This window comes from Myotis brandtii, unplaced genomic scaffold, assembly GCF_000412655.1.
Source record: "Myotis brandtii unplaced genomic scaffold, ASM41265v1 scaffold71, whole genome shotgun sequence".
NCBI lineage: Eukaryota > Metazoa > Chordata > Mammalia > Chiroptera > Vespertilionidae > Myotis > Myotis brandtii.
This window is the reverse complement of record NW_005370787.1, coordinates 1,841,121-1,862,390: the sequence shown is the minus strand read 5'-3', so window position 1 is coordinate 1,862,390 and position 21,270 is coordinate 1,841,121. Positions and strand designations below refer to the sequence as shown.

General features: G+C 43.1%; 1 protein-coding gene across 1 annotated transcript in view; it reads right to left on the bottom strand.

The window, feature by feature from the left end:
• The window catches only part of ABCC4 (ATP-binding cassette, sub-family C (CFTR/MRP), member 4), a 202,891-nt gene that overhangs the window by 79,217 nt on the left and 102,404 nt on the right, over window positions 1-21,270 (bottom strand). The window contains exon 20 of the mRNA XM_005882401.1: window positions 5,499-5,578. Within this exon, the coding sequence (XP_005882463.1) occupies window positions 5,499-5,578 (80 nt within the window). The remainder of the gene's footprint in view (window positions 1-5,498; window positions 5,579-21,270) is intronic.

The window sequence follows — 21,270 nt, the reverse complement described above, 5'->3', positions numbered from 1 at the left end:
CTCCTATTATAACTTATCACACAGCATTGCAATCACCGACTTTCTGTCTCTCCCAGGGGAGTGTGCCTCAGGAGAAACAGAATTAAATCTCAACGCCACATCCCCAAGCCCATCACAGTGCCTAGCATGCAAGATAATAAATGCTTGTCAGATGAATGAAGGTAAAGGCTCCATCTTTTTAATTCTTACATCCCAGCACATAATGAGTTGAATAAACAACTGGTGGAAAACAGAAAAAGGAAGATGTTATAAAAATGAGAAATCCTAAAAAGAATTACAAATCCAAATATCACAGATATATAATATAAGCATTGTTTTCCTTTTTGGGAGAAATGCCAAGATTTCCCACTATATATCTAGTTGCAATCATATTCACAAAACAACATATCTGCCCATCAAATATTATAAAAATTACAAATGGGACCTTTATTAATTAAATCACTGTTTTTAAAAAATCAAAGACTAGATTTATGCTGCTGTATTTTGTGCTATGATATGAAGAAATCAAGCATTTAAACATGTAAATTTTAATTACTGCCTATATGTTTTTGTTTGTTTACTCAAATACACTATGGTTCGATGGCCAAAGTCCTAGTCAAAGAATTCCCCCTCAGTGGTATGTTATGCCTGAGGTCTTGATAAAGATCTTATACTATTTGTATTTTAATCACTATTTTCATATTTAGTGTTAACACGCGAAGAACTATGTTCTTACTTAAATGACTTGGTTTTTAAAATACTGTTAATACTCAAAGCTGTTATGATTTTTGAAAAAGCAAACAAACAAAACGTGTTTGAACAACACTTTGATAAGCCAGATATCTACTGCCAGTTATCGGCTAACTTATCTGATAAGCCCAGGGCAACCCTGAGGTAACCTGCAGACTGTTGCTATTTTGTATTGCATAAATTATTTATTTCCTACGATATATTAAAAAACTTCCCTCTCTTCTGGCCTCCCCTGTCAAAAAGCTTCATAGGTAAAAAATTTCTTCATTCACCACAACTGTGTCAATTCAGTTGCAAAATCCCACACATTAGCCCCACCGTTCCTGCTGACTCCTCACTGAATGCAGAAAGAGTAAAAGACACACGATTTCAAAATTAGCTGTGTCACTGTATGGTATTAGCATGGAGATGAACAGCTAACTATAAAAAAAAAACAACAAAAACCCAAAAAACAAAAAGTAAACAAAACCCACAAATGTCCACACAAATACAAATCTTTTGTTGAAGTCCAAGGGGCAAAGTTAGGTTAATAACCTCTATCTAACCAGCAAATCTGCTCACATTTGAAACAGAATTTTCTTATCTATCATTTAGTCAGTGGAATTATAAAATCTGTCCCTGACTTCTGACTTGCTCCTACAGAGTACACCAACTACAGCCATATGAGCAAACTGGAGGGTGTATTCTCAGGCCTCTCCCCTCAATTCCTCAGCATCAGAAGTTCTAAATACAATGAAGTGCTAATCCAATGGTCCACATTTCTCAACTCTTACTTACAAAATCCATCAGTCTTACAGAAAAACGAATCAAATGTGCATGTTCTGGATTAAAAAGCTCACCGTGGCCGGTTTGGCTCAGTGGATACAGGGTTGGCCTAAGGACTGAACGGTCCCGGGTACAATTCCAGTCAAGGGCACATGCCCAGGTTGTGGGCTCAATTCCCAGTGAGGGGCGTGCAGGAGGCAGCCGATCAATGGTTCTCTCTTATCATTGATGTTTCTATCTCTCTCTCCCTTTCCCTTTATCTCTGAAATCAATAAAAAATATATTTAAAAAAATAATAAAAATAAATAAAAAGCTCACATGGGCAAATACAATAATTACATTAGTTCTGTATCTATTTGATTCTAATTCTTCAGAAGAGCATGAGCCTATGCATATCTTTAGGAAGAAAAAAACATTCAACAGGACAGTGTTACTGTCAATATTCTGATAAGTGGAGAGCTGAACTCCCTACTCATGAAGATATCTAAGCTCTTCAGTTTGCTTCCTATTTGTTACTATAAATCCTGCCACACTCTTTCTGTCTTAAGAATACTAGATATGGCCCTAACCGGTTTGGCTCAGTGGATAGAGCGTCGGCCTGCAGACTGAAAGGTCCCAGGTTCGATTCTGGCCAAGGGCATGTACCTTGGTTGTGGGCACATCCCCAGTAGGAGGTGTGCAGGAGGCAGCTGATCGATGTTTCTCTCTCACTGATATTTCTAACTCTCTATCCTTCTCCTTTCCTCTCTGTGAAAAATCAATAAAATATATTTTAAAAAAAAAAGAATACTAGATATGTAGATAGGGAAGGATCACTTCCTGCACAAGAGAACACCAGTGGTAACCTCTTCATTAGGAAATTCCCAGCTCTTTTTAAACTTGTGTTTCAACCAACTAAGCTGTTAGATTGAGGACTACATTCTGTGAGCTTCTCTGAGCAAAGGAGGAGCTGCGGGTCATAAGGATGGTTACCCAAAGAATCTGATGAGAAACGTAAAAATTGAGAGCCTTCTGCTGTCAGCAACAGGCTTTGCTAATGACATTAAAAGCAAAGGCAGACAGGCAATTTTCTACTCTCCCAGTTCTGATAGAGACTAACAAAACTCTTGGGAAGGGTTGATGAGCTGGACGAGAGGCCTAGAAGTCACGTCCGTTCCAGAGCCCCATGCAATTGAAAGGGCGCTGTTTTTCCCACAGATAAAATGTATGACACATGCATGGTCCTACCTGAGTAGGACTTCAATTTCAAAATTTTATTAGAAGACTGAGTCAAAGTAGATCAAATTTTCTTTAAAACACTAACATTCCCTCCCCCTCAACCCTCAAAAAAACAAAAACCCAAACTAGATCAACTTCCAAAGCACAGCCCTGAGGTGAGTCAAGCTGATTGTCATTTTGACCTTGCTCTGCTTTCATTCAGGAGCCTACTTAGAAATGTAGCGAGCAACCCTCTTCATTCGGCTCAGCTAGCAGAGCTAATAGGCTTCTAATTAATTTCCAGAAGATGGCTGTTATAGCTAACAGGTTTTAAACATTTGGTTGATTGGGGAAAATGAATTGAATATAATGTATTTGATTTGGAAAATTAGTTTTCATTCTGTGTGCTTACCATAATAGTGTTTATTTTAAGTTTACATGATTCCATTAAGAGTCCCAGAACACCACCAGGTTGTTTTCGGCCTTACAGAGTCCTATCCAACTTAAAAAAAAATAAAAAATCAATTTACATTTTTATTTTTGTTGGCCTTTGTTTGAGGGCAGGCCAAATTCATTTTTTGTGGCTTTAATGAAACTCTTCGCTTGCTAATAAAGTAACAGGCCCAAATACTTCAAAATGATGCCTGTGATACCTCAGTCAAAGGCCCACACATTGAATGCAAATCCTCTGGAGAAAGGCCTGCTCAAAGTGAGATGAACCAGTTACTGCACTGTTTAGGAAGGTTCACTTGATTCCTCCTGACAACCATTTAAACAATGAATGTTGGGAAATGTCCCTCAAAGAGTCAACAACAATGGCAGGGATCAGAGCTTTTATATTTAGTAAATACTGTTTTTAAAAGACGAAAATATTTCTTCCTGAAGGGATTACGGGAAGCCTTATTAAAGACACCTGCAAACAAAACCAGTGACAACAGATCTTTATCATAATTGATAACTGAGTTATCCTTTATACAAAGCTCCTTTCTTGGAGGCAATAACGTGGAGATTTACCTTTGCTATTAGATTCACGAAATCAGCTAATTGGGACTACTGGTATGCAACAATGATATGATTCACCAAGATTAAGAGAGCAAAGAATGAGAAGAAGAAAAAAAATACAACCCTTGTCTCTCAGGTTAAAGAAAAGCACAGTGAGACTAGCAATTTCTCTCTGCAGGCTGGGAATGTTTTGTACTGAGATCAGGTAGCATCTATTCCTGTGCATAACATATTTTAGCTAACTATCATGTGCTAAGCCCGGGCAGCCAGCTTTGGAAACTCAACCTTGGCCTAGCTTACAGTGGCAAGGGGAAGGAACCTTTCATAGAGTCTTCTCAAAGTCATAAACAATCAGGTCAAAACGTGACACTGTGTCAGTCAAAGACTGCTTCTTGGGGATGTATTTCATAGCGAAACCCAGCAGGACACATTTATCAAGTAAGTATGCAGAAGAGAAAAAGAAATCAGACACCTTTGTTTGCAGTAGAAGCCCTCTGCCTGAGTCTCAGCTTGCCTCACGTTGGTAAACAGTAGATGGATGCCTTTGCCCATGGACTGTTTGCAGTCAGATAGTCGTTGCTGCATTTCTGTGTCACTAACAGGAATGCCTGCGATCATCTCCGGCTTACAATTGACTTTTCTGACATAGCTGATTTTCCAAACTGAGTAATTCTGGCTCCTTTTAGAACAGTGGCTCCAGAAGAGTCAAGAAGCAGGGTGGGGGCTATCAGGATCAAGCCATAACTGCACACCCCAATGGTAGCACTTCTACTTCCTGGCCTTCAATCTAGTTCATGATTAGACCACCGTACACTGGCACTTAGGGAAAGTGAAAAGGGGTTCGCGAAGTATGAGCTACAGCAGCGGGGATGGTAGAATAGGTGCAGCCTTTGATTAATGCATTTCATTTCCAAAACAAACACTTGGAAATGAAGAAGAAAGGCCCCCAGCCTGAATCCCTGCCGTGTAGACAGAATTAGACAACAGAAGAAACATCCCACATGAGCAACAGCAGCAAATGAGGAGATGAAAGATGGGGCGACCCAGCATTATTCTTTAAAACCCCAAGTTCATAGACAAAGCAAATGCTTTACACAAGGCATTTCTATGGGATTGTTGGTTTTCCTTAAAAAAAAAAGACACCTTAAGACTTAGAGCAATCTACATGTGAAAGAAAAGCTGCCTAGAAAAACAAAAAAGACATTTTCTGAGATGACTTTGATCCTGTACTCAAAGTATTGGCTTAATCAGACTTGCCTTTAAAGGCTCTGCATCTGCAATAACTGCTCTCTATTGTCCTTGCTTAACAAAGTATTATTTTCACCTTATTATTACTAATCTTTTCTTTGTAAGTAACCACACCTGGTTTTATCCACACACACACACACAAAAAAAAATGGTGCGGTAAATATTTTTCCTTTGTGGTAATACAATGCATAATTTAGTTAATCTAGGCTATCTTTCCGTGAGAGGTGATTGTTTCTATATTATGAAATGTGCTCGCAGTAAAGTGGACCTGGCGCCAGATACCTGGAAGGCAGGTGGAGAACCACTTACCAAGCATGTAGCTGCTTTGAACCAACCTCGGCATGACTGTGTAGCCACTCCTACACACAAGGCATTACTCATGTTAACTTAGCCTCCAAACCATCACCACACCTTACTTTGACAAACATGGCCTTTTCTTAAGATAACATGACACATCGCCAGGCTGAAAGGCCCACCCTTAGCCCCCATGAGAGGGCCTTGAAAAGTTAGCAACTTTCCGTTTTCTGTCTGAGAACTTGACATTACTGTTACGTTACCTGCATGAAATCTAGAAAAGTCAGGGGCAGCAAGTCATCCATATGTCCAATGTCTTTGGAGAAACGATTTAAAATTCTTCCTGGAAGAAGAGGATATGAGAAATTACTCATTTCCCCTGATAGGTCCTTCAGGAGAAACAATTCACAAATCAATCAAAACAATATTTTAAATGCATATGTATTTAATACAGTACACATTCGTATGATGTCAGCGGTAAAGAAAAAGGAAAGAGGATTGACACCTAACAAAAAAACAAAAATACTACCAAATGGCGGTGGGCAGGGAGCTATTTGGCCCTGATTTTTAAAAGACTGGAGAAATGCTGCCTCTGCAATCCTCCCACGGGCGCCCGGGCTCCAGCAGGAAGCACAGGGTGTGCCCAAGTGAGGCCTGGAGCAACTGGAGGCTGTCACGCTCGGCCAGGCCGCGCCATGACAAGCTGGGCCCCAATTTTCCTGTCTCAGGCTTAGGAAACACAGACTCCAGAAACTGTCCTTCAGGGACACTTCTGGCAGCCCCAGTGACAACTTTTCTTTAGAGACAAGGGGTGGGGAATGTCCGGCCCGAGGGCCGCATAAAGCCTGTAAAACCAATTGGTCTGGCCCTGCCAAGGCATGAGGGGTGAGGAAATTAAATGTGATAGCAGGCTAATTTTTAAGCTGATAATTTTGTATGGCCCACAAATGATGTTATAGATATCCAAATGGCCGTTGGCGGAAAAAAGATTCCCTACTCCTGCTTTAGAGGGTGAATCTGAGGATTAAAGGACCCAATGACAATGGGAGGCACGGAAACGGGTGCTCATAAAACAAACAAACAAAACTCAGGTTGAGAAAAATTACTGTTACTCAAGGGCTCTGCAGCATGTCACCTGGGGAAGTCGACTAATCAAAATGCAGATTCTGATTCAGTAGCCAAAGGTTGCAGTCTGAGATTCTGCATTTCTACCAAGCTCCCAGCGGTGCCCTTTCTGCTGATGCCCAGACCAGGTTTGACAAACAAGAGGTTCAGTTATTATTTAATCAGATGTATTTTGGGAACATTAACATCAGATGGGCAATTTTCACATATTCTTATGGATTCTGTGGCCTACTTATTTTTTAACTTTTCTAAGCATCAATAGCAAAACACGGAAAATATGTCAAAGGATGTTAAAGACATAATTTAGATTCTTGTTATTCAACGGAAAAGTACAATGTTTTTTTTCAAGATTAATTTTTAGAGAAAGAGGAGGGAAGGGGGGGTGGGGAAGGGGGGTGGGAAAGGGAGAACCATCTATGTGAAAATGAGATCGGCTGCCTGGATCCGCTATCGGGGATCGAGCCCAAAACCTGGGCATGTGCCCTGACTGGGAATGGAACCGGCAACCTTTCAGTGCACATGACATCACCCAGCAGAGCCATCCTGGCCAGGGCAAAAAGTACAACTTCTTAACATACACAGGATTCAGAAGCACTGTAAGTATGGCTCAACTTACAAAATGTTGAAAGCAATCTTCAAATTAAAAATAAATAAAGATACACAAAGATGAATAGTACTTGAAATCACCCCATTTACCCAGATCAAGTCTGAGACATCACGGTGACAAAGAGTGTAAAATACAAGGAAAACACAACTGAGAAAAAAACCATCTCCCCACAAGGCTTCTACACTCACCGAACTAAATGTCAAAGATGGTCAAAAATTGAACTCTTATTCACCAATGAGCTGAGTGTGGAAAATGTGAGATTAGAAGGTTCAATAGTTACTTCCTTGCTCTAAGAAACAAGAGAATGAATGATGTTTGTGGAATAATTCATCTGGCTTTACGATAGACTATTGTAATCAGACCTGTGATTTCCAGTTCATGGCTTCTTAGTCATAAGGTTTTCTCAAAGGTTTCTGAATTAAATCCTATGATAAATTCCCTTCACATACAGGCCATGCCTCTTCATCCAAATGGCCTGTGGCCCCTGCTACAGTATCTCCAGGGACATAGAGGAAAGGGGGACTCACTGTGACCAGGGGGACCCAGTCCATTTTCAGGCTGTCCTGTTAGAAAGAGCTCTCCTACTTTACAACGAATCTTGCCTTCCTGGAACATCGAACTTGTGCTACTTATTCTCTCCTCATAAGCATACAAAGCAGATCTAATTTCTCTTGACATGACAGACCTTGAAGAAAGTTAATCACGTCCTTTCCAGACTTCTCACAATCAACCAGTCCTTGGTGCCTCAATTATCCCTCAAAAGGCATGTGTCCCAGCTTGGCTGCTGCCCCTGCCCAGACTCAGATGGCCCGTCTCAGTCTATGCCTGTGCCCAGGAGTGAAATCCATACCCCAGGTAGTGTCTGACCCCTGTTCTGCACAGGCTATGGCCAATCACGCTTTGGACACTAGCAACAAGTCTGAAAAAGTCAATAATGTACATATGATGTATAATTTTAAACTTTCTCTATTTGTCATTTTTCTACAATGACTATGTATACTATTTTACTTGTATAAAAAAGTGTAGAAAGGGCCTAGCCAGCGTGGCTCAGTGGTTGAATGTTGACCAATGAATGGGGAGTTCATGGTTTGATTTCTGGTCAGGGCACATGTCCGGGTTGTGGGCTCGATCCGCAATGTGGGGTCAGTGATTCTCACTGATATTTCTATCTTTCTCTCCCTCTCCTTTCTTTCTGAAATCAATAAAAAAAAGATATATGTATTCTTTAAAGTATGGAAAGGAGAGAGAGAATGACTGGAAGAGAAAGGGAGGTAAGGAATGGAGTGAAGGGAGGAAAGTAGCAAGGGAAGAGAGGAGGGAAGGGCAGAAAGAGGGGGAGAGGAGGAGGGGGATAAGGAGGGAGAGGGAGAGAAGGAGATTCCTCCCTTGAAGTCCATATTATCAAAGAACTATTCAGGGTCCTCCTAATTGCTCTGGTTCACATTCTTCTGTCTTGTCCACTAGACAGAATATCATGAAACATGTCATAGAAATTCTTGTCAAAATACAAATTCATAAGTGATCATAATCTAAGAACTGATTCTACCATCTGAGCTGGAATCTGTCACCTCTAGAATTCTGACACCTCTCCCATATCCAGGATTCTTCAGCTTACTTATAATTAAACTATAATCTAAAACTTGGAAGTTGCCATGTTTAGTTCAAGTCCTATTCTTTTTTATTTCCCCCTTTTTAAAAAGGAAGTTTATTTTACATCTCATAAAATGCACCAATTTCAGGTGTACAATTCAATGGATTTTAGTAACTTAACTAAGTGATGCAACCATCCCCAAAAATCAGTGTTAAGACATGTTTATCTCCTCATCAGACACCCCCATGCCATTTAAAGTGACCCCCGGTTTCCCACCCCCAGCCTCAGGTAACCACTAATCTACTTGCCTTCTCTGTAAATTTGCCTTTTCAGGACACATCATACACATGGCATTGCACATATGTGGTCCCTGTGGCTAGCTTTTTTCGCTTAGCCTAACATTTTTGAGATCCATCAGTTACACAGTGTGTATCAGTAATTCCTTCTTTGTGGACCCCATTCTTCAGCACGGAAGTGGCCTTGGATACCAGCAAAAACAACCCCATACCAGGTCACACCACACCTGACATTGAGGATTGGGAATTCTTCGATATTGTGGACTTTATATATGTGCCCACATTTAGCCTCACTGATGGTTCTAGATCCCAACTCTTTTGATAAGAATTGACTGTTGGTTTAATAGCCAGGCAGAATCTGAACTAGGTCAGCTGGCTCTGAGGCTGGGGGAGTGTGCAGGGGTTGGGTGGGGAGGACAAGTACAAGAACCACTGTCCTAGTGAGAGGTGGAATCTAACTCCAAGCAGCCTATCAGAGTTCCCCCAAAAGGGCAAAGAGAATGACCTGGACCTTCCAGGTACAATGCCTCTTGATGGGGCAAAACTGACCCAAAGGAGAGGGTGTGTGGCCTGGAAACAGTCCCTAGCTGAAAATGATAGCTGAGAGGGAGCAACTCAGGACTTTCTGCATCAGTCCACGGAGACTAATTCGGCTCATACCAGCGTTAAGAATTGGCGCAGGAGCTCAGAAGTCTGTGAGCTCAACATTTCCATCACCTCTGCAGTTAGAGTAGGTCGTCAAAATGTGGCTGCTAAAGAATGTCAAACCGAAGGAGTAGCAGGAATTAGATCCCTGGAAAAGACCTGGCCTCCTCGGGCACTTGGCAGCAACAGGCCTTTAGGCAATTCACCCAACCTCAAATCCCTTATCTGTGAAAGGGAGATGATAACATTCGCCTCCACTACTTCACAGGATAAAAGATTATGAGGATAAAAAATATGCTTATGAGAGCACCTCGCGCAAGGTTCACTCATATTATCCTTGTGGGGTTTTAGAGCTTTAAGGGGTATGAAAGGTCACTAGAGCTAATAATTTCCAAACTTAGTCTTGTGAAGATTGAGATTTTACAAAGGCACCTCGAAGAATGAGGCAGAAGAGGAAATGGCGGTGAAGTTTACCCAGCTCCAGACACCCGACCCTTCTCCCTCACTGCCCGCCCCGCACCATCCCCTCCAGAGAAGAACCCCTTACATCCGTCCAAGCACTCTTCGTATGAACTAACATAGGTAGGTTCTGCCTCTACCAACCCAAGAGCCTTGATTAGAACCATTACATGTCCAACAAGAGATTGCTGACTAAAATTAGATGGAGAAATGGATTTTATAAAGTAAAATTTTCAAATTACTAATTATCCCTTTAAGTAACAAATCTCTATTTTTATCATTTTGGCAGAAAATTTTCTCGTGTGGATTACAGACTTTTGTTTCTTAAACAAAAGATAGAGAATAAATTCATCCTTTCTTGACAACCCAGAACATAATATTTTGAGCATCCACAGTTTAATCATTTCTAATTTTTTTTTATTAATATGAAACAGAGAGATTTGTTGTTCCACTTATTTATGCATTCATTGGTTGATTCTTGTATGTGCCCTGACCAGGGATCAAACCCAAAACCTTACCCTCTCTGGACAACTCTCTAACCACCTGAGGTATCCAGCCAGGGCCAATAGTTTAACTATTTTTAAACATGACCATGTTGTTTGGGGCTACTTGAGGTTGCTTAAGATGCACCCCTACACCCCAAACATGATGGTTTTATGTCACTGCGCCTTCTACTGACACATGTTCTGTTGCCCGGAGCCTGCCTCCAACCTCCAGGCACAGTTTTTCTCACTTTGATGAGAGACTGTTTCAGCTTGCTTCCAGATTCCCCCTGGAGTCAGTCTGCATAGATCTCAGAATATATCACAGTATCATCTATTTTGTGGTTTAACTATTTTTCATGCATATTTGTCTTGAATTTACACCTAGATTACACACCCTTTGTAAATATGGGCCCCATTTCATATATAACCTGGAACAAACTGCCAAGTGCCTGGGGTGGGGGGTCCCTGAATTTGCTAAACACCACAAACCCAGTGGCATTCCAACTTTGTCTTTAACATGGGAAACCTGTGCAGATGGGCTCTTATACAGAAGTAAACAAATCTGTAAAATATTTAAAAAGCAGCTCTTGCTGAAGAGAGACTGTGAGACCTGGAACCCACCCCGCCACCATCTTTCTACATGTCAGGGGACATACTTGGGAAGATTCGTTCTGATCACCACAGATTCCACCAATGCTCAGTCTCGGATTTGTGGACATATTAGCAAACTCTCCCGGACATCGAGGGCTCCTGAGTATCCGAGTGGCCTCAGACCAGACACAGCCTGACACTGAGAAGAGCAATGTTTCCCAAACTTCAATCTGTACATGAATCTCCCAAGGATCTGCTTGAAATGTATACTCTCAAGAACGCGGGGGTGGGGGTGGGGGAATGGGCTGAATTCTGTGCTTCTAACAGCTCCCCTGGTGATGCTCATGCTACTGGCCCAGGGACATCACTTTGAGCAACAAGGCAGAATGTGGAAATTCCTGATGATGCTCCTTTAGTCTCAAGAACCTATAACAGCGGTTCTCAACCTGTGGGTCGCGACCCCTTTGGCGGTCGAACGACCCTTTCACAGGGGTCGCCTAAGACCATCCTGCATATCAGATATTTACGTTACGATTCATAACAGTAGCAACATTACAGTTATGAGGTAGCAACGAAAATAATTTTATGGTTGGGTCACAACATGAGGAACTGTATTTAAAGGGCCAGAAGGTTGAGAACCACTGACCTATAAGATGACTGTGTCACATTTACATGTTACTACAGCCCTTTCAAATCCCCTCCCCTTCGCTTCCAAGAGCTAAAGACCACTTGCCTCCTGTTTTGTTCACAAATTAAATTAGAATATAGGCATTATTAGGGCAATAGGTTCTGCCTGTTTCATTTACTGCTGCTCCCCCAGTGCGTGGGCCAATGCCTCCTATAGAGAAGGCACTAGAATATATTCTGAATAAATAAATAACAATGGTTTGTTTTCAAATTTCAGCCTCTATCTCCCATGCTTGATATTTTATGCAGCCTTCTTTGGGCGGGTGTTTTCTGATCTGGGGAGATTCGTGTTGCAACATGAAGTGTCTGGTTCGTCATACTTGTCACTTTCCTTGCGTTGTTGTTGAACCGATTTGTCTGTCTGTGCTCCTTCAAAGGCCCTGGAAGTTCCCAATGCAGACTGAGTTAGGGTACAGCAATTTACAGAGGCTGACAGGAGGGCCGGGAAGCGCCAGCCTAACAGAGTGGAGACGGGCGAGGGGACAGCAGTCCACAGGTGCTGGGGAGGTGGCAGCTGGCGGAGAAGGAAGCAAGGAAGAACAGGTGTGGAGCAGACGCAGATCACGTGGGATTAGGGAGCCAGCAAACAAGGGCAGACAAGAATGATGGAAGGAAATGCAAGGCACCAATAATAATGTAACCAGACATTGAGGGAAAGTTCTGGTCTACCCATGGCCTAGGTTTTACAGAATTCCGCTAAAGCAGTGGGTCGAGAACAATGAAAATACATCCTGCATATCAGATATTTATATTACGATTCATAACAGTAGCAAAATTACAGTTATGAAGTAGCAACGAAAATAATTTTATGGTTGGGGGTCACCACAACATGAGGAACTGTATTAAAGGATCGCAGCATTAGGAAGGTTGAGAACCACTGCAACTCCTCCGAGAACCTAAAGGTCAAACTGCACCACAGAAGACATGTGAGTTAAATGAGAGCCTTCAAAGGGTACATCCTAACCCAGACCAGTTTCTTCAGGCACTAAATTTAGTACCAGGCCTGGGAAGGGTGAGCTTAACCCCGTGCTGAGGAAGAAGCCCACCGTGCCCTGCAGGCAGCCCTGGAAGGGTCCTTCTTCCTTGTCCCAGCAATCGTGGGACAGGTGCCCCACAGCTGCCAGTGTTCCTCTGGCTACCCACCTACCTGCTCACACACATGGGGAGAGCCGGAACTGAGGTCCAGGGGGCAAGTCCCAGACACGGCTCCTGCTCGCTGCAGTGGCCGCAGTTGGAAGGGAGAAACCACAGGTGAACTAACCTCAGGGACACACCAGCAGAATGGTCCGGACGGTGGTGGTGGCGGCAGGCAGACCCTAACACTATGGGATTTTATACCTCCTGGGAGGTAGGAGTCAGGGAAACAGTAAATCAACGAGGAACGGCAGGTTCTCCCCTAGCAAAGTGAAGGAAGGCCTTCCGAGAATAATTACGCTGTGTTTTCAAAGTCTAGTAATCGCTGGCCTTTCACTTAATTAAGACAGGTTAAAAAGAGTCATTTCAAGGTTTCATTACAGAACATGACAAACCATAGGAAATGAGTTTCAGAAAGACCTGTGTGCTCTTTCCTTATCTAATGAAATCTTTCTAATTTTTTCCCCACCTGGAAGATAGCAGGTGGGGCTGTCCAGACAAGATGACTTTTAAAATCCCATGTGTGTTTAAGACAAAGGTCAATCCCACATCCGGCTTCAAGTCCTCCTTCCTCTAGGTCACAACATCCTCCTACTTCGGACCTTTTCTTCCCTCTTGCCAATCAGACAAAACATGCTGTTTAGGTTTCAAGTGTGACTAAACTTGTCTTTTGGTATATGCTGGAGCATTTTATACTCTAACGTTGGTGGCAGGCCAATCGGATACAGATGCGTGCATCCAGGACACACACTGACACACAGTGACATAGAATGCTGGCAGCACACACCTGGGGAGCACTGGACATGCCCAAGGCAGGTGCCGCTGAGACAGCCAGCCACGGCAACAGTGGGTGTCACCAGACCGTGTGAGTTGCAGGGTAAGGCAGGGTTAGCCTAACAAGTTCTCAAGGAGAAACAATGCTTGAGAATTTGGAGGGAGGGCAGAGCATGGGTTGATGGCGAGTGGAGTTTGTCCAGGTGGGAGGAATGACATCTGGGAGGACTAAGAAGTGGGAAAGGACAAAAGGATGACAAATATTTGCCTAGCTGATGAAAAGAACATGACCTAAGGTGTGCTGAGGCTGGAGAGAACCTGGGTGTGGATCCGGAGTGGAAAGGGGCCTCCACTGAAAATTCCCTTTAGTCAAGAAGAGGTCGAATTTCCTTCTCGTCGGTGTCTCTTCAAAACAACAGCCAGGAGAAGTACTGAGGAGGGGCCAGGTAGAGAGAGGACAGAGGGACATCCAAACAAGACAGCTGAGGACCAACTCCGTCTCAACCTCTGTGAGCCCAGACGAACCCACACACCAATTCATCACCATGCCTGCACCACACGCCACAGATCAGGGCAGGATTTTTTCACATGTTGTTTGGTTCACTCACGCTGGATTTCCAGAGCACCACCGCCACCACCACAGCAACAAGTATGACAGAAACTGTTAGGCTCGGCGTACACTTCATCTCAAAACCACGAGTGGGAGATACCGGTACCTGAGATGCAGAGACGGTAAGAATTTCACTCAAGAACATTGTAAAGTGGCCAAGGGAGGCCTCCCACCCAGCATTAGAGAGATTCAGAAAGTTCGTGTCAACACATTTAGAGCTACTTCTCTGGACACATCTGAAAGCTCTATCATGTATCAGCTAATAAGAAGAGCCAATAATGTTACAGGCAGGCCTGGTGTTAGCTGGTATGAATGGCGAAGGTCAAACCAGCTACTGTCGGCCCAGGCCCCTTCTGATTGGCTAATGCCTGCTCCACTGGGTGCTAAATACTTTGACTGTCACTTCTGGTTAGAAGAGTGCCAGGAATCTCTCTTGGCTAACCATAATTAAAGTAAAACATTTAAAGGAACTCCACCTCAAAATTAAATGACAGAAGTTGCTGTAGGTTGAATGAATAACCTAACAAGTGAACAACTGAAAGACTGAATGAGGACATATGGTCTATTGATTAGGAAAAGTCCTGGAGCCTGAGATTCACCGCATGCTGGGCCTGAACCCAGGTCAAGTCGGAGCACCTACTACTAAGTATTAACTTTGAAGGAATGGATACGCCTCAAAAATTGCCCGAGGAAACCACTTTACTGCAGCAGCCATAAATGCTTTGCTATAGTAAGTAGTCATTATTTTACTTTTCCTAAGCATTGAAAAGCTAGTCCAGCTACGGCCTTTTCCCCTAAACCTAAATCACACAGGATCTCACACAGGAGTGAGGCTCAAGGCTCACATGTGTTCAGGGATGTGCATACCAGGGGACAACAACGGGTGGAAGAGCCTCTAGGATACTAGTAGCTCTGAAAAACTGTGGGTCTGATAAAGCTATGGAGTGTTTCCACTGGAAAAATGCCCATACATAGTTTGCATATGATTTCAGGGGATTCCCTAAACCTTGAACCACAGGAAGTGGAGTGGCCACAGGGGTAAGTGGCCCAGTTAAGAACCTCTGATTCTGAGAGAGCAGAAAACCAGCAATCTCTTGACTTCTACCACAGGAATGCACCACATGGTCTGGAAGAAAAGATCCCCCCGTCGACCCCCACACGCCTACCCCACGGCTGTCTTTCAAGACTAAATGCACAGTCACTATTGCATGTCTCCAACACTAGGGAGTTAAAACATCGGGCAATCTCACCTAGGAATGTGTTCAGAGATGGGGTAGCAATGCCTATTTCTAAAGCATTTGTGTAGGCAAAGAATTCCCATTTCCACAAAGGCAGGTATAGGAATCAATAATTCAGAAAATTTGTCTAGAAATTGCCATCCAGCATGCAAAATCATCTCTTCCTACCTCCAATACACATACAAGTTCTACGTAATGCTCAAAAATAGGCCAGAAAAACATTTGGTGTGAGAACGTGACTAAACTTGAAGACAATGGGCCCTCCCACTACCCACCCTATGTAAAGTAACTAAGGTGTACTGGAGACAGATCAACCAACACCCAAATCTGATCGTCAGTTCTATCTCCAGCATATCATTTTAATATCTGGGAACCGCCAACAGATGTTACACAAAACTAGCTGGGCTGTGTTAAGTGTAAATGCATGGAACTTTGTTAAGGGGGGGGGAAGGGGGTGGTCCATTAAAAGGAAAGGGAAAATAATTTTCACCTACTTTGTTCTTTTAAAAATTCATATAAAAGTATTAAGAACTGGAAATATTGCTCTAAGTGTTATAATTCTACTTGTCAGTTATAAAAGACATTCGATACACATTACCTCTTAGCCAAGTCATTGTCTTTTTCTCACATGGAATCCTGGCCCATTCAAATACCCTACAATCCTTTCCAGTGCTTCACACCGTGGTATACATCAGTCATCTAGTTTCTAAACCAAAAGCCAGCTTTCCTCCCTTTTTTTAATCCTCACCCGAGGATATGTTTTAATTGATTTGAGAGAGGGAGGAAGGGAGAAAGTGAAACATTGATGTGAAAGAGAACCATTGGTTACCTCTCATACACTGCCTGACTGGTGATCAAACCTACAACCTGGAAATGTCCCCTGACCGGAATCGAAACTGCCACCTTTTGGTGTACGGGACAAAGCTCCAACCAACTGAGCCACACTGGCCAGAGCCTATCCTCACTTTTCTTTTCTTTTGTTAATCCTAATATGTTTTTCATTGATTTTTAGAGTGAGTGGAAGGAAGGGATGAGACAGACAGAAACACTGATGTAAGAGACACATTGACTGATTGCCTCCCGCAGGTGCCCCAACCAGGGCTAGGGATCAAGCCGGCAACAGAGGTATGTGCCCTCGACTGGAATCGAACCTGAGACCCTTCAGTATGAGGGCTGATGCTCTATCCACTGAGCCAAACAGCTAGAGTCCATCCTTACTCTTTATGACTTGTTCTGCAGCAACTTGGACTTCTAAGACATTTTTGAAATATTCATGTATGCTGGTTTCTGGGATCTAATTATTTTTTCTTTGACCCCAATGGTCATCTCATCCCTTTTCACACTGTTGGCTATTATGTAAGGACAGACACCCAAACAAGAAGCTGCAACCCCTCTCTCCTCTCTCCCTTTATTCTTCATTGTCCATGCATTCCAATGGTGGGCCTCTCCCCAGGCACATCTCAAGGCATGTAAATGGGTAACTGTAATCCGAGAAAGCCAGTAACTTAAAATCTTTAATAGACCAATAAATAACTTTAAAAGAATCCTATATAATAAAACCCTAATATGCAAATTGACCGAACAGCGGAACGACCAGTCGCTATGACGTGCACTGACCACCAAGGAGCAGACACTCAATGCAGTGCGCTCCCACAGGTCAGTGTGCTCCCAGAAGCCAGGCTCACGGCTGGCGAGTGCCGCAGCGGTGGCAGGAGCCTCTCCCGCCTCTGCGGCAGCGCTAAGGACTGCGAGAGGGTGCAGGCCAGGCTGAGGAATCCACCCCCCACCACCCCCCAGTGTACGAATGTGGTGCACCAGGCCTCTAATTTCAACATAAAAGAAAAGCTTTACAGACTTATGTGGTAAGTCTGAGTGCCAAAACAATTTTATATATTAAGAAAAACGTTTTAATCCAGATTCTGTACAGGTTTCTGATACTTCAGGGTGTCCTGTGAGCTTTGAGCAGCTATGAAAGTTGGCTTGCCAGTAGCAAGGTGTAGCAAAGACTAAACTGACTTCCACAGTGCCACACATGTTTTTCTACCAAACAAGTTAATCAGAACACAAACTGTTCTTAGATTTCTGCAGAGGTAATTAAATAACAATTCAATGCCAATTAATCACAGTCAAATAAAAGTCTGTGAGAGAAGAATTCTATACAGATTGGAGGCTATTTAATGGTCAAATACTTGGCAGGATCTTAGTTAAACAATGATTAAACCACACAATGGCCAGGCTGAAGTGAAAGAATCGAAACTCTTGTTCTTCCATAAAAAGACTGCAAACCTCTGTGCGTGATATTCTTCCCTTCGCCACTTAGCAGACTGCTCAACTGCATGATTCAGAATGTGCTCAGCTGCTCTGAGGCCCATGGGCATGTGCCAGTCCTCCTTGATTCTCAGCCCTGTAGCTAGGCAACTCTTTCCTCCCCGACCGAAAGAGCAAAGAGCTGGACAGTTGACCCCACCTACTTAAAGTGTTTATTCATTCAGAGCAGGGAAAAGAAGGAAATACTCTGAAAGGAACCTACCTTCCACCCCCAGGAAGGGTGAGCTATGGCCACTTCCCTAGCAGTAGGTGACGAAAAGTGTTTATTCATTCAGAGCAGGGAAAAGAAGGAAAGACTCTGAAAGGAACCTACCTACCTTCCACCCCCAGGAAGGGTGAGCTGTGGCCACTTCCCTAGCAGTAGGTGACGGCCGACTATAAAAACCCTTGATTCGCACAACTGTCTGTCCAGAAAAAACCCGTTCAACGTTTCTGGTTTCCCGCACCTACCTTATCTTGGTTCCTTCAAATTAAATGTCCCTTTATAACACAGCTCCCCATGGAACCCACAGGTCCATTTTAAGTGCTGCTGATAAGTCTTACCATCATGTTTCTCGGGACTCTTACCATCCTGTAAGTTCATTTCTTCCTATGGGGAATGTATCAAGAAAAACAACACAGCTCTATACTAGCTGTTTTCTGGGTGGGGGTCGGGGGGTGCCTACACTAGCACTATAAGCACATCCAGTTTCACTAATGTTGCTATTTTCAAAATGCATTATTTTTACAGTTCACTGCTGATTCAAATCTGAATTAAAGATTGTACAGTTGGCTGAAAATGGGCTTTATGATGTTATATCGCAGATGCTATCAAGAATCTTATTTGCCTCTCTTTAGAGAGGGGTTCCCAGCCTGGCTGTGTTCAATGCTGCGTTGGCGTCGGTCTTAGTATACGTTTTAAATTAAAATTTTAAAAACAAAAGAAGAAAACTAACTGTATGTCTCTTTTCAAAAGAAAATATTTACTAGGTAATATTTTTACAAAGAGAAGTCATGATACACAATTTTTTTTAAAAGATGAGATTTTATATATGTATTATGTCATCGTCTCCCAAAATTGAATTTATATAATCAATCAAAACTAAGTAGATGTGCCACTGCATTCATGAAAAAGAAACTTCATGAAAAACTTATTACCAAAATGTATTTCACCTTGCTCATAAATTGGGCAATAGGATACAAAGATCCACTTTTATTGGGTCTCACTAGAGATAAAGTATTAAATTCACATGCAGACAGTAACAGTGAATGTAGGATACACTATATACTTATTATTTTAAAAAATATATAAGCTGTGAATCAAAACTGCAGTCTTAACATAATCACACAGGAATCAAGCATTAAATAACTGACTTTAATTATGAATGTTAAATCTATTTCTGGGATTCCCTCACACAAAAGCCATGTTTTGTTTAGGCTGCTACAACGCAGTCGGTACGTACACAATGATAACAGCCCTGTGTGCATATGTTTCTCAGCAGACTATGACACATGATGATTCTGAGAAGGGGGGAAAGTCACACTGCATCTGTACACAAACATACCATAGCAAAACAAATTTTCCTGCAAACATAAGCAGTTTTACAGTCTATCAAAGTGGTACCCCAAAGTAGAATTATTAGCATTAAGTGCTGACAGTAACGAAACATTTCAGTGGTAAAGTACATTGTAAACCAATCATCAAATCAATACAGTCATTAAAAATAGACCGCATTCTTCAAGAAAATGATGAATTTAAGGGAAATAAAAAATCTTTGGTCGCAACAGAGAACGTATCTCCAACACAGCTGACAGTTACTGATCTCTTCCCTCTCTTCTCCCGTGTGCCTACAAAGGAACGTCTTTGGGTTTCTTATCTTTCTTCATGTGTATTTAGCCATGTAAACTGCCATATAGCAATTCCAGCTTCCCCACAGGAATCCTATAAATACAAATAAGAAAATGTGCCTTTTTTTTCTTCTTCTTGTAGGCCCCAAACTGACAGAATATTATCACTTTTGTAGACTCTTGCAAATCGGCCCAGTAGTGCTGGGCAGAAATGTGCTGAGATTATAATATCCATTTATCTAACCTGCCAGCATGTAACAAAATTCAGGTGGGGTGCTTGCCACCTAAATTAAGTTACCACTTGAAAAAGACTTCTTTATGCCAAGCCTGTCAAAAGGAAAATAGGAAAGGAGTTAAGAAACTGTAAATAAATCTAAACACAAGTTGCATTTGATCTAATTTTCAAGTGTAGGATTAAAAAAGAGGACGCGTGCCAAGGAGATGTGACAAGAGAAGACTAGCAACAAAGAAACCTGCACTCGGAGGCCCAGACCCACACAGCCAGCTTCCAGGGAAGGGCTGTCCAACTGCTCCAGGGGCCTAGCACTTGCTGACACTAGGACTGGTGCCCACAGCCACCTCTACGACCTACTCTAGAAAATAGAGGATTCAACCACCTTGCACCCATTAAGATGGCTAATTATCAAAAACAGAAAAAGCAAGTGCTAGTGAGAATGTGGAGAAACGGGAACTCTGTGAGAATGTAATATGGTGTAGCCACTGTGGAAGGAGGTATGGTGGTTCCTCAGAAAGTTAAACAGAGAATCACCATATGATCCAGTAATTCCACTTCTGGGTATATACCACCCTCTCCCTCTCCTCCCCCCCAAAAAATGAAAGCAGGACACCCATGTTCATAGTGACATTATTCACAATTGCCAAAAGATAGAAGCAACCCCAAGTGTTCATCAATGCGTTAATGGAAAAACAAAATGAGGCGTGAGCGCGCGCGCGCGCACACACAAACACACACACACACTCTAGAGGCCCGGTGCATGAAACTCATGCACAGGGGTGTGGAAGGGTGAGGAGTGTCCCTCAGCCCAGCCTGCACCCTCTCCAATCTGGGACCCCTTGAGGGATGTCTGACTGCTGGTTTATTTTTTTTTTTAATATATTTTATTGATTTCTCACAGAGAGGAAGGGAGAGGGATAGAGAGTTAGAAACATCGATGAGAGAGAAACATTGATCAGCTGCCTCCTGCACACTCCCCCCTGGGTATGTGTCTGCAACCAAGGTACATGCTCTTGACCGGAATCGAACCTGGGACCCTTGAGTCCGCAGGCTGACGCTCTATCCATTGAGCCAAACCTATTAGGGCCTGACTGCTGGTTTAGACACAATCCCTAAACTGGCAGTCGGACATCCCTCTCACAATCCGGGACTGCTGGCTCGCAACCACTCGCCTACCTGCATGCCTGATTGCCCCTGACCGCTTCTGCCTGCCAGCCTGATCACCCCCTAACCACTCTCCTGCCAGCCCAATTGATGCCTAACTGCCCTCCCCTGCCAGCCCAGTCACCCCCAACTGCCCTCCCCTGCAGGCCTGGTCCCCGCCAACTGCCCTCCCCTGCAGGCCTGGTCCCCCCTAACTGCCCTCCCCTGCAGGCCTGGTCCCCCCCAACTGCCCTCCCTCC